The following is a 15,830-nucleotide window of genomic DNA, read 5'->3' as shown; positions in this document are numbered from 1 at the left end:
TCACTGGGAAGAGCAGGTATTCAACACCTCCGCAAAAATGAGGCAATTTGATGGGTTGTTTAAAGCTGTAAACTCAAATCTTGTGTTTGAAGCCATTCAGCAAGTTTAGAGGAGTAAGACCAAGATCCCTGGTCCGTAAGAGTCAGCCCTACAGCTTGGTCATTCACAGTGCCATTGATCTCCCATGTGCATCCTCAGACTATGGACACAACCGTAATTACAGCATTAATTCTGGCAATTTTATACCAAAACCAAGACTGCTTAGAAACCAAAAATGCTCCCAAGATCCTTACAATCTCCTTCTCAGCAATGCTTTGCACCTCCTGCCGGACGCACCCAGATTTCTTGATACCGTTTCTATGAACAGGCTAACACAGGGCAAGCCAAAAATCATCAAAATTGTTTCTCAAATTTAAAAAAAAAAAAAAAAATCAATTGTTTGATTGAAAAATTGAAAAAAAAAAACCTCAAATCAATTGTTTTTCCAAGAATACCTAAGGCTGAGCATGAATTTTTGGAAACTGAAAGACCAGTTTCCAGAATGTTGAGACTAGCTTCTAATAATGTCCAAAAGCCTTCACAGTGTGTATATTCTTCTTTGCTCTTGGCTTCCAGGAAGCGAATAATGTTCTATTATTCACTGGCAAAATGCAGCTTTTCATTACTGTCTGTCCAACTTTACTCAGGAAACCTGAGTTCTCCCATAGAAAATAAAATAGCGAAATCTTGTCATTTAACCTCTATGGCCCTTGAGCAAACAAACCTCTCAATGAGTAGTATTTAAAGGAGATAATTTTTCTTCAGCCTCGCCACCATTCTTTCTGCCTATGCTTTCCGCTTTGCAGGGAATGTTCTCATCTAGAAAGTTCTTTTTTTCCCGTAAATGCGGTTAATTAATTTCTCTATATTACAAATGGCAGAGGACATACTTGCTTACCCGTAGCTACTGACAGTTACAAACTCAGAAACTGAAACCAGTTGTTGTCCCTTTTGGGGTTTTTTCCCCTAGTTGCAAACGGTAGTCACTGCGGTAGCCAGACGGCAGCAACAGTAGCCCTAGAGATGCTCGGAACGCAAAGCCCAGCGCGCACAGTGCGGCGGCTGGGTCCGCCATCAGCTCAGCCACGCAACCCGCGACCCGCAGCTTCCTCTTCATCTCCCCTCTCAGACCCAAATTTGCCTCCAGGGAAACCGAGGGACGGCGGGAACCGCCGCGACTGGCACAGGACTTCGTGACCCCGCGAGCCGCGATCCAGCGGGGCAAACCCGCCCAGACCACGGGAGGACGCTGCCCGGCCTCCCCCCGCGCCGCCCGGCCTCCCCCCGCACCGCCCGGCCACCCCCGGCCCCGCCGCCTCCGCACTGCCCCGGCCCCGCCGGCTCCTCCGGAGGGGGGAAGAGGGGGCGGGACGGATCGCGGGCTGGCCAATAAGGACGCGGCCCGCAGGAGTGCTCAGCCAATCAGCGCCCGCACCGCCGGCCGCGGGGACGACCAGCGGCCACCGGGACTCGCCACCCCGGGGCCGCCGCTCGCCTGGGGCCAGCAAAGGGCGAGCGCGGAGCTCCGCCCGGCCTGCCAGAGCCCCAGGGCTGCGGCTGCTGTTCCGCGCCTGCTTTCCCCGGCCCTGGCTGCAGCCCGGGCTGCCGACGCGGCCCAAAACACGGAGTTTTCGGGAGATTATTGTTGCCTTATTCCTGGCCCGAGCGGGACAATAAAACACGATAAAAGACAATAGAATAAAAATAAATAAATAATGCAAAAAAATAAAAATAAAAATAAAAATAAAATAAAATAAAATAAAATAAAATAAAATAAAATAAAATAAAATAAAACTAAATTAAATTAAATTTAAAAGCACAAGAAAATTAAAAAATAATAGTAATCAGCCAGCTCTTCTCACGAGAGAGCTGTCGCAGCGCACCGCACAGCTGACAGATGGGAAGCCGCACCCGAGCGCGGAGGCTCCGCGCAGCAGCCGCGCTGTTCTCCCGCCGCACCAGCCCCTCTGGGCCCGGCAGAGCCGCCCGGGGCGGCGAGCAGCGGAGAGCTCCGCAGCGGCGCCGGTGCGCGCCCCAGGCGGGTTACCGGAGCTCGCCCTCTGCCCCCGCCTAGGGACACGGGGGACACGGTGCGCGTCCCCGTGAGGGACCTCGAGGGATGGGGCCCTAAAAATGTGATGTGGCAGAATTTCTCCCCGTGTCTCCCCCTGTATTTTGTATTTCGTATTTCGATTAAGCCGCTGCATAGCAGCTAAAAATAAAAAATAGAAAAAAAAAAAAAAAAAAGGAAAAAAAGCACAAAACATGTTTTCTGCTTTTTGTTGTTGTTGTTATTCTCGACTCTGTTTGCAGTTGGTTATATTGCGTTTTGTTTCTTAACTCAAAGACTACATTGATTTTTAGATATATAGACCGTTAATTCACACAAATTGACTGCCCGGGGTACCTCTTTTTTTTTTTTTTTTTTTTTTTTTGGAAAGGTAGCCTAAGTATTACGATTTGATGGGATACTTCTAATAAAACACACACACTCCACTAACACGTAAAGAATTCCCAGATCATAGTTTTATTACTCAACCCTTTCCACGACCTTCTACCGTACCTGGCTCAACTCTCCCCGGCAGCAGGTCCTCGGTGGGTGCCCACCTTCGGGAAGGCAATAGGTAAATATCGAAATAAAGAACTGGCCGGTTAAATTCCGGGTCCCGCTGCCGGTGCTATAAATGACAACAGCATTTGCGACTCCACTGACAGATGAACAAGACCCCGCGTTCGCCAGGAGAAACCTTTTCCATTTACTTTCGTGACAGAAACACAACTTGCGTCTTGGGATAATAGCGAATCGAGTAAGTGGGTGCTTAGTGCACTAACCCAGACCAAAAACCAAAAAGAAAAAGAAAAAATCCTACAGCTTTTGAATATAAAACAAACCTTTAAAGGAAATCCAAGTCTGGCATTTTAATTCCCATTTTCTATTACTGTCAAGCAGGTTTCGCCTTAAGTGAGCGAAGAGAGGAACAATTTTGTATCTGAGATTCTTTCAGATGCTGGAAGTAATTTATTTGTATTTTACATTGTATCACCTGCACCTTGCACTAAAATAGGGCCCGATCCTGAAAACTCACCGCCTTCTGCCTATCCGCACCCATCGAAGAGATTTACCATCTGCTTCAGAGTTGTGAGCTCCGCAAAATCCGAAAGAGTGGCTCCCTCCTGTCCCCTCTGCCCCCCCCCCCCTCCCCCACCCCAAGTTCAAGCTCCCCCCGAAAACACCAGCTCGGACCTGAGCGGGGAGACCGGCACGGCTGGCGGGTCACTGGCGGCAGCATCGCGTCGTTTCGCCTGCAGGATTTTCCGGGGGAAATACATATTTTTCTGACAGTCTTTTTTTTTTTTTTTCTTTTTTTTTTAAGTTGGACGCGTTTCAGGTTTTTCATACCAACAGTAGAAGGAGATTTTTTCCCCTCAGATAAAAGTAACAGCGATTCTAAAGAAGAGTGTTTGCAAAAGGGGCACGTTTGAAAGGACACAAACTGTTAAAGCAGACTAATAATGTTCAGCCTTTCACACCCCTGAGCTGGCCCTGTGCAAAAAAAAAAAAAAAAAAAGGGAAAAAAATTGTTTTCCAAAAGTCGTAGGCATAGGGAAGAATGGCTTGGATTTCGTTTGGGTTTTTCTGGTTTGTTTTGCTGAGGGAGAGAAGGAAGATACTCAGACGGAATATTTATAGGAAAATTCTTTAGAGCTTGACTCAAAGACGCTGAATACAGCGGGATCTGCGCCGAGCTCCCAATCATCAGAAGCGTTTTGGAGAAACAGGAGATCCTGCTGACAGTACTTCAGTGAACAACTAGACAAACTAGTAGTTTGTCAGTAACTTTATTAAAAAAAAAAAAAAAAAAAAAAAAAAAGAAATCGCATGACAAACTGGAACCAAGACCAAAATACTGTATCCACTGTACATCATTCATTAGAAAACAAACATACACCACATTTGTATTCTACCAAACAGAGAGTGTATTTCCTTTAAAATTATATAGTGCGTGCTTTTAGATTCATGCTTTTCAATATTTATTTTACATTTGTTATTCAAATATTATCTGTTATAAATAATTGCAACTTGATCAAATGGTGCACCTGTTATCATATGCGAACCTCTTCCGTGCTGCAAGTGTGGCTTATTGTTGCCTTTTTTCTTTCTTTCCTTCTTTCTTTTCAAAAATAAAAGCCGTTGGTATTGCTTTATTAGGACCCGAGAAAGCACATCTGAGGTGTCAAATAAAGTGTACAGATGCCAGAGGCGCTTGCAGCCCCGGGACTGCTGCGGAGCCCCACGGCTGGGACAAGTGACGGGAGAGCACATAGAAAAAAATCGTTTCCAAAAGGCACAATTCCCTCGACACAAAGGTACAATAAAAAATATATGGCCACTGAAATACGGGCGCCTATGGGGAAGCGGTGTCTCTCCGGTGGGATCCCGGGCCCGCCAGGGTTTCGCCCCCCCCTCCCCTCCTTTCCCGGCACCGCGGCGGGGACACCCGCGACGAGCGCCCACTCCCGCCGCCCGCGGGGGCCTGCCAGCCCGCGACCCTCCGCGACACGACCTCCCGTGGGACCGCCCCGGGAGGCCGGGAGCTCCGAGTAAGTGCGAGGAAGGGGGTCTGCAGCGACTCCCCCCGCCCCGGCCGCCTCCCGCATCACTGCTGGCGGTGCCTGCTGCCGCTCTCCGGGTCGCTCTGGTCGTCGGTGAAGCAGACGTCCACGTCGCTCTCGTTGTCAGTCTTTTGCTCCTGCTCGGGGTGCCGGTAGCCAGAGTCACTCTTGTCCTCGGCCGCCTTGCCGAGGCTCTGCCCCGGGTGCCGGGACTTGACGTGCCGCTCCAGGTCGCGGCGCCGCACCAGCACCTTCCCGCAGTACTCGCAGCGGTAGGGGGTGTTGCCCTCGGCGTGCAGGCGGATGTGCTTGTTGAGGTTGCTGGGGTCCCCGAAGGGCCGCAGGCAGACCTTGCACTTGAGGGGCTTGTAGCCGGTGTGAGTCCGCATGTGGATCTTCAGCCCGTACTTGCGGGAGTACAGTTTCCCGCAGTAGAGGCACAGGTGCCCGGTCTTGGGCTTCCCGCCGGCCGCCCCCGCCGCCCCCGCCGGCAGCGCCTCCAGCCGCCCGCGGCCCTTCTCGGCCGCCAGCTCGGAGAGCTGCTGCGTGTGCATGGCGATCTCCCGGTCGATGCTGGCCAGCGAGCCCAGCTCGGCGGCGTGCAGCCCCGCCGCCGGACCCCCGAAGTACGACACCGACTCGGGGTACTTGAGGAGGCCGCCGAGGTGCAGCTTCAGCGGGTAGTAGGGCGCGGCGCCGTAGAGCAGCTCCCCGTTGTAGACGGTGAGTGGCATCACCGGCAGCCCGCACTCCCCCGCGTACGCCTTCAGCCCCTCGAAGGGCGGCAGCGCGAAGCGCTCCAGGGCGCCACCGGGCAGCGGCGGGTAGCGGGCGGGGGGCAGCGCGGCGGCGGGCAGCCCCCGCTCCACCTGCCGGAAAGCCGAGGCCTCCTCCAGTGGCGAGAGCAGCGGGAAGGCGCGCAGCCCCCCGCCGCACGCCAGCCCCGCCGCCGCCGCCGCCGCCGCCGCCGCCGCCGTCGGGGGGGCGGCCTCGCCCGGCAGCGCCCCGCACTTGGGCGGCGCCTCGGCGGCGGTGCGTCCCGCCTTCAGCCCCCCCAGCAGCTTGGAGAAGCCGAGGGCGGCGGCGGCTCCCCGCGCCTCCTCCCGCAGCGGCCCGGCGGGGCGGAAGGCCGAGCGCGCCCCGGGGCAGAGCGCCAGCCCGTTGCCTCCCGCCGGCCCCAGCAGCGGCCCCGGCCCGCGGGCAGCCCCCACGCTCATGTCCAGGGCGCGCTCCTGCTCCTCCTTCCCCCCCGCCCGCTTGGGCAGCCCGGGCTTGGCGAGCGGAGGGGAGGCGGCGGCGACCTCCCTCTTGACGGCCTCCCGCGGGCCGCAGCCGGAGGGCGGGTGGCCCCGCAGCGCGGCGGCCGGCGGCTCCTTGGGGGGGAGGCCGAAGGCGGCGGCGGCGGGCCGGCCGTGGTCGTGGTGGAGAAAGGGCCGGCCGTGGCTCAGCGCGCAGTGGAAGTGGACGTGGGCCTTGAGGCTGTTGGGGTACTTGAAGGTCCTCCAGCAGTACCAGCAGATGTACCGCTCCTCCCCTGCGGAGGCAAGCGGAGGGGCCCGTCAGCGGCGGCCGCGCATCCCCGCGCCTCCCCGCGCTTCCCCCCGCCGCCCCGGCCCGCCCCCCGCCGTGCCGCGGTGAGATGCGGGCGCTGCGCGGCCCGGGCTGCGCTCCCGCGGACGGGGCGCCGTGGCGCCGGGGGGGGAGCAGCTGCTGCCGCGAGTCGTCTGTCGGGGGGCCCATCTGTTGGCGTTTGCGGAGGAGGTAGCGTATGTCAGGGAGTCGGCTGCACCGAACAAAGGCCAATCTAATGATCGTGAGCCCCTCATTACGCGGCGAGACAATATCCGATATGTATGGGCCATATGTAATCGTTCCCTTTCAGAGGACAATGCCCTTTGTGCCCCGTCCCCTAAACATTTCGGCTTCTCTCAAGCGGAACAGACCTCGGTGGCCGCGGCTGTGGTGACTGCCCGACACCGCGGAGGCGCAGGCTTCGCTTTCCCCCTCCTAGCCCTGCTTGCCAGGAGCGTCCTCCCACGGAGGAGCATCTCCCCAGCCCCGACGGTGAAACCCTGCCCCTGCGGGCAACGTGTCTGGGTATATTTTTCTCTTTCTTTCTTTCTTTCTTTCTTTCTTTCTTTCTTTCTCTTTTTCTCTTTCTTTCTCTCTTTCTCTCTTTCTCTCTTTCTCTCTTTCTCTCTTTCTCTCTCTCTTTCCCTCTTTCTCTCTTTCTTTCTTTCCCTCTTTCTTTTTCTCTTTCTCTCTCTTTCCCGTCCTTCCTTCATTCCTTCCTTCCTTCCATCCTTCCTTCCATCCTTCATTCCTTTTTCTTTCATTTTATATCTTTCTGTCTCTCTCCTCCCCTTTCCCTTTCCCTTTCCCTTTCCCTTTCCCTTTCCCTTTCCCTTTCCCTTTCCCTTTCCCTTTCCCTTTCCCTTTCCCTTTCCCTTTCCCTTTCCCTTCTCTCCTTTCTTCTCTCTCTTTTTCTGTCTCTATGTATCCATCCCTCTCTCTCGTTCCTCCAGTCACTGCAATACACCGACAAGACGTTTCAGAAGCCCCCGGGGTCCCCCCAAGCTGCTGCCCACCCTGCCCGTGCCCAGCTGACCCTCACTCCTGAGTTAACGCACCGAAACGCCAAGGGTGAGGCCAAGTGCCACACCACAGAAACGAGAGGCCGCTCCAGGCCTGGGGCCAGCTCCTCACGCTTCGGGGGGTCCCCTGGGGGGGTGATGGAAGGGTGAGGTGGGGCGCAAGCCACTGGGGATGGGGGGCTTCGGCCCTAAGCTGCGCTCCGCGGCAGCCAGGGGAGCGGCGGGTCACCGAGGCGGACAAGCTGGCCGCCACCGGCCTCCCGAGAGGGCTTGTAACGCAGCCTGTGGGCCAGGGATCAGGCGGTGGCCGCTGCGAGCGGAACACCAAGTCTTCTCTCTCCGCGGGAAACTCGGGGGCGAACTCGCGTGGAAGGATCCAGCCTCGGTGCGTGTATCTCGTCGCCCGTGTCCTTGCCGCCGTGAGGCCGTGGAGCGGCGGTCCCAGGCTGTGCGGCCTTACGAAGTCGTTGGACGTGGTTTTTCGCCCCGTCGAGGAAGGAGGGAGGGAGGGAGGCGGCGGCGTGTCTGCCCGGCCGCGGGTGGCGCAGTGGCCGCGGGGAGGCGGAACCGCGGCCGCGATCCCACCGCCCTGCTTTGGCGAACGGGTAACGGAGGGGCACGGACCCAAAGGCGAGTGGCCACGCACCCCCGCCGGCTCCCTCCCTCTGCCTTCATTTGCCGCTCTGGGTCTCTCCAGCGGCGCGGCTTGGTCCTGGTTGTCCTCGGGAAAAGCGTGGCGGAACACGAGGCTCTTTTCCCGGCTCAGCCCCAGCCCAGCGACCATCGGTCGGGGGAACAGAAAAAAAAAAGAAAATGGAAAAAAAAATAAAAAGCACCCCTTTCTCATCACGGTAAACCCAAATAAACCAAATAAATGGGGTCAAACACAGAAGATTTCCGAAGTTTTGGGTTGGTTGGTTTGTTGGTTTTTGCTTTTTTTTTTAAAAAAAAAAAAAAGCTCTCTGAATTTCTTCCACGCCAGCGTTTTTTTGTTGGTTGCTTGTTTTGTTTTGTTTTTTTTTCAGCGTACTATCCTTAAAAGAAGAGCTCTTCAGCATTTTGATACACTTATTAATTAGTCCGTATTAATTGGTCTGGAAACTGTGGGGCCGGAAACACAGCAGATCCGCAGGTTCAGTCTGCAACCAAGCCTTCGCCGGGACGAGGAAGATGCCACACGCTGGGTGCCTCTCGCAGACCTGAGCCGCCTTCTCTTTATTTCCCCCGAGCAGCCTGGTACCCATCCGAAGGCAAGGGCTGCTGTGCTGGGAGGGCAGAACTCAGCACCGTGTCCTCCTTCCTGCAGCCAGAGCCTGGGCTTTTCGAGGGGGTGACCCTCTGCAGACCCAATCCTTCACTGCCCTTGGGGGGTGGGGAGGACAGAGACGTGACCAAGAGTTTCTTTTCCGGGTGCATTTTTAGTACAAGGAAGGATTGGGGCTCTTGCGCATCGCTGGAGTGGGATGGAAGGAGAGCTGCCAGCGCCTGGCGTTTCTGCCACCGTCCCTGCAGGCCGGATCCCGGTCACCCTGCGGAGCAGCCGGCCTTGAGGGGTGGGCAGGGCTCAGCGCCTCCCCGGATCCTGCCCTCTCTCCTTTCCCGGGGACACCGCCAGGCTGAAGAATCTTCTGCGTCGGGCAGGAGCAGGTGGGGGCCCCTCGCCGCCGGCTGAGCAGGCTTAGCCGAGGCGGGCGAGTGCCCGAGGGTCGCGCCGAGCCGCCGCCGCCGCCGCCCCGGGGAGCTCCCGGACACGGGAGGGTGCGCCCGCCGCCGGAGCGGCCCGACGGGTGAACGGCGAGGGGCGCCGTCTTCGCCTCCCCTGATTAATGTGCTGCCACCTCATCATTTTCGTTAACATCGGTGTAATTCCGGCTAAGAATCAGCTTGCAGATTGGAACGGGCGGTCCCAGACGGCTGTCTTCCCCTTCCCGATATCCTCGGATATCCTTATCTGAGCGTGATTTGATGCCGACCTAATTTTTTTTACCTGATGCATCCAAATGTACAGGGATTGCCCATACCCGTTTCGACTTGACTACGTGAATCTGCCCACAAGACAACCTGGCAAGAGGGTCTGAAGCTCTGACCGAGGAACACGCAAGGTGAAAGCGATGATTTTTAGAAACTAGGAAGGCGAATTGCTGTCTCGCATAACAGCACTTGGCGGTGTGTCATGGAAATCCTATTCGCCTATCAAAACATCATTAAGTTGTGCCGATGACGGAACGACTCGAGGCACGGGGGCCTTTCCGTGCGCTCCCCAGTTTCCCCAGTTAATACAGCACCCTTTAAACACAAGCAGATGGAGTCTTAGTTTAAAGGGTGGCAGGTTAAAAGTCCCTGCAGCTACGCTGGCTTTAATTTTTCTGGGGGCGCGGATTTTAAGGGCCCACGTTTCCCTCCCGCGGTCTGAGCTCCCCTCAAAGCTGTCAATTAAAGAGGGTTTGGTTTGTTTCGTTTAATTTGGTTGCTCTGATACGTATACCCGCGTCTGTACCTTTTTCGTCGTGCGTCGGGGTGGCCGTGACAGGGATGTCAAACCACTGCGCCAGGGGGTTGGAGTACCAGACGGTGAGCTCCTCTCCCGGCTGGACATCTCGCAGCGCCCGGTAGAAAATCTGGGAGGGGGAGAAAGGAAACTTCTTCAGGAGGCTTGAGAGGGGAGGCAGGTGGTGGAGAGCGGTGCTAGGCCGCCCCGGAGCCGCGAGTGGGGTACCTGTCCTCCTGGCAGATCCGCAACAGCTTCCAGTGTCTGCTCTTGGGAGTTCCGGGCAGCTCGGATTAACCCTATCCACTCCAGAGCTGAGCTCCCGGCTTCATCCACTAATTCCCCTCTCACCATCCGCACCTGGAAGACAGGCGGCACCGCTGTCACTCCCACGCGAGACGACACAGAAAGCAAGCAGAAAGCTTACCCGTCCCCCTGCCTGCCTGCCCGCTCTGCCTTTCCCGGCGAGCCTGCTTTCCCACACCGGGAAGGTGTCTGGACATCGCAGCTCGGAAGCAACGGCCACAGCATCTCGTTTTGCCACTGATTTGACTCTTCCATCCTCACCCACCTCTGGGCAGGAGCTGCCTCGACTCGCAGGTGCCTTGGGAGAGTTGGGGCTGGCCTGGAGGGAGCTGCTGCTCCGCGGGGGTAAAGATGGAAGAGTCCGGGCCCGGTGGGGACCTGCAGCACTGCAAGGGGGAAATGGGATTTTTTCCCTTGGGTCGCACTGGCCCAAACACACCTTGTTGAGTAGCAGCTGCCGCATTTAGCTTAACGCAATATTAAACGCCCAGGTAAGATTTATTTTTTTTATTTTTTTTTTTTTAAAAAGCGTTTGTGCAGCCTCTGAGTCCGTGCAAACCAATTGCGACACCCAGGAATTGTCGGGAGACGGGAAGGGCCAAAGGGGAGAGGATTCTGCTTAGCTACAAAGTCTCTGTGGCCCCATACTTCATAATCTGCTTGCCCATACAAAGAGAAAATTAAGTGCCCGTTCCCTGAATGACCGTGCAATAAAAGTCATCGGAACAAAGCAGTCTAAAGCGACAAACCAAGGGAGCCAGATGAGAAATAAATTTGAGTGGGCTGGCAGAGCGTTTAAAAACAATTAAAGGGCATTAAAAATCCGAGCGGAACGCGTGAGCCGCGGCTGCCCGGGGGGTGGAAGGAGGGCTCTCATCCGCAGCCCCCTGAAGAGTCTGATGGACGGGGCGAGCACCCTTCACCGGCTCCTCCTCGCTCCTTCCCAGCTGGGCCATCGGCTGACCCGGTTAGCCGGGTGCCCTCATCCCCCTCCCGCTCCGGCCGGGCGGGTCGTTTGTGGCTCCGGGGGGGGTCGGAGCTGGCCCGAGGCTTTGCAAAGGGGCCGAGCTGCGCCGGGCTGCCCCGACACCTGCGTCCCGCACCCCGTCGCCGCCCCTTCGGGGACCCCTAGCCCCGCTCGCCCCGCGTTCCCCTCCAGCCCCAGCCAAAAGGTTCGAGGCCGAGGAGAGGGGTGGGGGGAGCGGCGGGGGGGGGTTCAAACCCGAGCCAAAGGCAGAAATAAATCGGTGCCTCTGCCTCTCCTCCCCTGGACAAAACCCTGGGGGGGTGTGAAAGCCGCATGCCCCCTCTCGCCGGAGCTCCAGGGGCGATGCGGGAGTAAGAGGAGCCCCGCGGGACCAGCGCCCTCCGGCACCGGGGATGGGGCTGCGACGACGCTTTTCAGCACGTCTGTGTCCAAGGTGGAGGCGCGTCCCCTCCTCCGGGAGAGTGCCCGGGTCCCCTGGCTTCGCCGCGGAGGCCGGTCGGGCTAGCGGGGCGGCCCCGGCACTGGGGAGCAGGGGGAGAGGACACGGGCGGGCAGGCTTTCCTGGCAAAGCCGCCAGAAGACATCTCGGGACGCTCTGGAAACGCTTCCCTTTCCTTTCCTGGCTCGCTCTAAGAAGGGAGGATGGAAAAGAGAGGGGGGAAGAGCAGCCTCTTCTCCCAAGCCGGTTTTCCCCCGAGTCAACGAAAAAGCAAGGTCCAGCGGCGCAGGAGAGACCGTAGGCAAAACAAAACAAAACAAAACAAAACAAAAATACCTTTTTTTTGGGTCCTGGCTCCCTGCGGTCTGACAGGTACTTGCCCAGTTTGAAGATGCCCGGCACAGGACCCAGCCGCAGCCCGGCCGGGATGCAGGTCTCGGCGCTCACGCTGATGGCCGGAGCCCTGCTGCTTTGCATCGCTGCCTCTGGCTGCGAGCGCTCGGGAACCCCAACTACTTAAGGGGGCCGGAGTGACAGCGGCGGGGAGGGTGAGGACAGGCGTATCTCCGCCCGCAGAGTGACGCGGCGGTGTGCGGACGCCGGCTTTTCAACGGGAGCAGGAGGGGTACCCCTTGGCAGGGGGATGCTCTGGGGGCGCAGAGTTTGGTGAGAGAGTTTGGCTCCTCGAGCAGCTGCGGAGTCCCATCCAAGAGGGTCACATGGAGCCTTTCCCTAACCCTCCTGCATAATCAGGCGGAGTGAATGGCTGGCAGACAATGGGCCAGGCGACCTTCCCATTCCTAAAAATCCAATTTGTCAAGGGCAAAGAAAAGGCGCTGGTGAATCAAAGGTCTGGAGGGACCATTAATCCTCAGCATGGGGTATTGTCCCCCAGACAGTTACGATATTTTAAGTGACAAATCCACTGTATAATTTCTCCATAAATTTTACTTCCTTTTATTGTTCCTCGACAAACCAGTTTTGGAAAATAAGTGACTATTTTAAGTCTACTTGGCTGAGCCTTTTGAGGTTTAATATACTTCAAAGATTTTTAATTCTCTTCCCTTGGCTTTATTGTAAAGGAGATTAAACAAAGAGATGGGGAATGTTTTGAGGACTTGTTAACTTCTATTGATTCCCGGCGTGTGCCATACAGAAATTGGGCAGGTACTTGATGGGAAAACACCAGAAAATACCTACACTTTTTTTTTTTTTTTTTTTTTTTTAAAGAACGACCATATTACCATTTCAGTGGGTTGGTTTCAAGCCAGTAATCTGTTCAGAAGAGCTTTGATCCTTAAGGGGGGTGAATAGCACAAAATATGAGCCGCTGTAGCCCCTGTAAAACACAAACCGCTGCATCTGCGAGCGCTGGGGAAGCTGTGTCTGTAATTCGTGCGATTAGGAAATACAGACGGCAGGAGATAGAGACATACAGCCGGCAGGAAACAGGGAGACACGGCCAGCAGATAACACAGATGTCTAGCGAGCGGCGTGCAGCTGGATTCCCCGCTTAATACATCCACAGGTTCTCTCCCACACGCAAAATCGCTTGCACCGAGACTGCTTTCGGAGGTGGAACCTACAAAAAGCGACTGTAAATAAAGGCAGAACGAAGTGATTTGAACAGAGTGCGTCTACGTCCCTCCTCTTCGCATCAGTATTTTAATTAAGATACAACGAGGCGCTAGGATTAAGTCAGGTTATAATTCAGGCTGGGTAGCGTCCCAAGAATTTTCCTGGAGCTGAAAAGCGAAGGTGTGCGACTTTTTTTCTCACCATATGCAACGCTCCAGGTGCGCCTGTCAAACCAAAGAGTACGGTAACAAATCTAGTTTTCCACTTTCGCTTTTATAGTCCCGTCTAATTCCCGCTAGCAGGTTTTCTCCGCTCCACACCTCCTAATTCTCCAAAAAAGGAGATTTCTGAACCATTCTCCTGCGGAGAAGTTGCACGTGCAGATTTTGCCCTTTGCTTTCAGAAACAGGTATGGAGCTTTATTTTTTTCCCTGCCGTTTTTCTAATAGTCAGACCTAATAAATTTCAAAAGAAGAACAGAAAAGGTGCGCTTAGAGGTGTATCTACTGATGAGCGCCAGGTAACCGAGCGGGCTCTTCTCAGGTAACCCCGCTTTCTGCAAGATAAACCTTGGCACGTCGCTTTCGATGTGATCGTTAGCATTAATCTGGATTTGCTCCCCGGCGTCACGCGTGGCAGCGTGGGAGCAAAGGCCACGGGGACGCGCACGGGGGACGAGAGAGATTTGGAGCCGGCGTGTCTCACCAGTTGGCAGTCGCAAAGATGCTCTTTCCCCTCTCCTTGCCCGGCACCGCGCCGGCAAAGCAATGAAAGCCCAGCCTGGCAAGTAACCGCCATGACACTTGCCCACGCCGGTGGCTACTCGCCCCGGCCCCGCCGTTGCCAGCCCCCCACCACCACCCCCCCTTGGCTGCCCTCCGCCAGGCACCGGCGTCCGCTCCCACAGTCGGGGCGAGCCCCGAAATGTCAGCATCCCTGTTGAGACCAGCGGGTCGCACCGCCCGTTCCGCCCCCGGGGCTGCCGGCGGGCGCCGGGCGGGGAGTGCGGGGCTCCGCCGGAGGGGCGGCACCGGGACGGGGACCGGGCCGGGACGGGGCGCTGCCGGGGGCTGCTGGCCGGCACTGAGTCGGCGTGGCTCGTGGGTGTATTTTTTAGTAAGGATACGTATTGGCGCATCCACGAGATAAATGTCGCGGCTGCCCCCCGCAGCATCAATGGTCGTCGATCGCTTCTCTCCGGGGCGCGATGGCAGCGACCGTCCCGGCAGCAGTGTGAGTGTGTGTGTGTGTGTTTCTTCTTCACTCCAGGGACGAGAAAGCGGTGGTGGTGAGGGGGGGAGAGGATGTGGGGAACTGAAGATGACCCCTTTGATCAGCGGCCTGAATGGGGAAAAAAGGATAAACAAGAAGTTGAGGGCAATAAATTTAAGCCATGAACATGTCCCTGTAACCTCTGGCCTGGCCGCTTGAGGATGAGACCGGGTTGAAATTCCGAGAGCGGCAGAGGTAGAGAGAGGGCTTTTAAGGCGACCAAGGTACCCTACTGCTCCGCCTCGGGAGCCGCTCCCTCCCAGGCCTTAATGAGTCAAAAAGCGTGAACGACACGCGAACAATTTTATCAATAGGACCATGTAAAGGCCGACTGTGAGGAAAGTTATTTATTAATATAGCCGATTGTGGCTGGTTCCCATCCACTCAGAAAAGAAAAGCCCTTGCTCTGGAAGCATTCACACCAGTTCTCCAATTTTTATTCTGTCCTGTGGCTCAAAGTTGAAGTTCCCCAAGTGAAATAAATTGTCCACAAAAGAGGAAAGGAACCACATTTTCTTTTATTTTTCCTTCCCTAAAAAGGAAGGGTGAAACCGATCTAATGTGCCCACTGGAGCAAGATGCAGCATGAAAGGCCGGGTGTTAAAAGTAAAAGCAGCCTTTGGAGCAAATGGGATGGAAAATTAAATGAAATTAAATAGCTTGAACGACCGTATTGTCCCTTATTAAAAAGACACATTAATTACATGGTTTCAGCTTTATTCAAAGACAATGTTTAGACTCAATCAAAACATTCCACTATCGCTCTTTATATACTTAAACCGGGCTACGAGAGGCACCATTAAAGCGAGATCACTTTTGCCCAGAGATGCGATGAAAGTTATTTTCCTCGGCGGCCCTTATTTATGCCCACCGCTGAACTGCCGGTGCCCCTGAGTAACACTTTGGCACACTGTTCTCCCTGATTTAACAGGTTGCCCCATAATGAGGCATGAATGTTAAGGAACAACAGTCATCCAAAGAGGCACAGTTGCAGAGAGCAATGTCCCACCAGGGAGCTCCATTCAGACCATCAAACCGCTCCGGCACAGAGAAGGTTCAACACCACATTCAGACCAGCATGAATGCCTGTATACAGGGCCCGCCTCATTATGCCGCCGAGGCCCGCAGCGGAGGCTCCGACAAAATGCTGCAAGTTCATTCAGCAGGCCATACTCTGGAGAGGCAGCCCAGCCGGCGGCTCCCGGGGTGACCTTTTTTCCCAAATGGCTTTGCCCCGCCGAGGCTGCCCTTCCCCGGGCTGCGGGACGGGATGGGATGGGACGGGACGGGACGGCCCGGGGCTCCCCGCTCCCCCCGGGACAGTCCCGGGGCTCCGGCCGGCGCCCGCCGCAAGGGGATGGAAGGAAGCAGGAGGAGGGCAGGAGGGGAGGCTTGCTGAGACCCTGAAACGCGCAAAACCTCTTTAAATCTAAGAGGCCAATACGGTCTGACCGTCTTTTCTTTTTTCCCTTCCCTTTCCTTTCCTTTCCTTTCCTTTCCTTTCCTTTCCTT

The 15,830-nt window shown here is 55.9% G+C and overlaps 1 protein-coding gene across 1 annotated transcript; it reads right to left on the bottom strand.

Annotated features, from left to right (window-relative positions):
* Positions 1 to 4,697: 4,697 nt before the first annotated feature.
* Positions 4,698 to 11,945, bottom strand: PRDM13 (PR/SET domain 13). Its single transcript, XM_074150963.1, has 4 exons — positions 11,805 to 11,945; positions 9,964 to 10,095; positions 9,745 to 9,865; positions 4,698 to 6,187 (listed from the first exon to the last, which is right to left on the bottom strand). Exons 1-4 carry the CDS (start codon positions 11,943 to 11,945, stop codon positions 4,698 to 4,700), a joined length of 1,884 nt encoding a protein of 627 aa, XP_074007064.1.
* Between the last annotated feature and the right edge of the window lie 3,885 nt (positions 11,946 to 15,830).

This window comes from Numenius arquata, chromosome 7 (genome assembly GCF_964106895.1).
Source record: "Numenius arquata chromosome 7, bNumArq3.hap1.1, whole genome shotgun sequence".
Classification (NCBI taxonomy): Eukaryota; Metazoa; Chordata; class Aves; order Charadriiformes; family Scolopacidae; genus Numenius; species Numenius arquata.
Note: the sequence above shows the minus strand (reverse complement) of the source record. Positions and strands in the feature narration are given on the sequence as shown.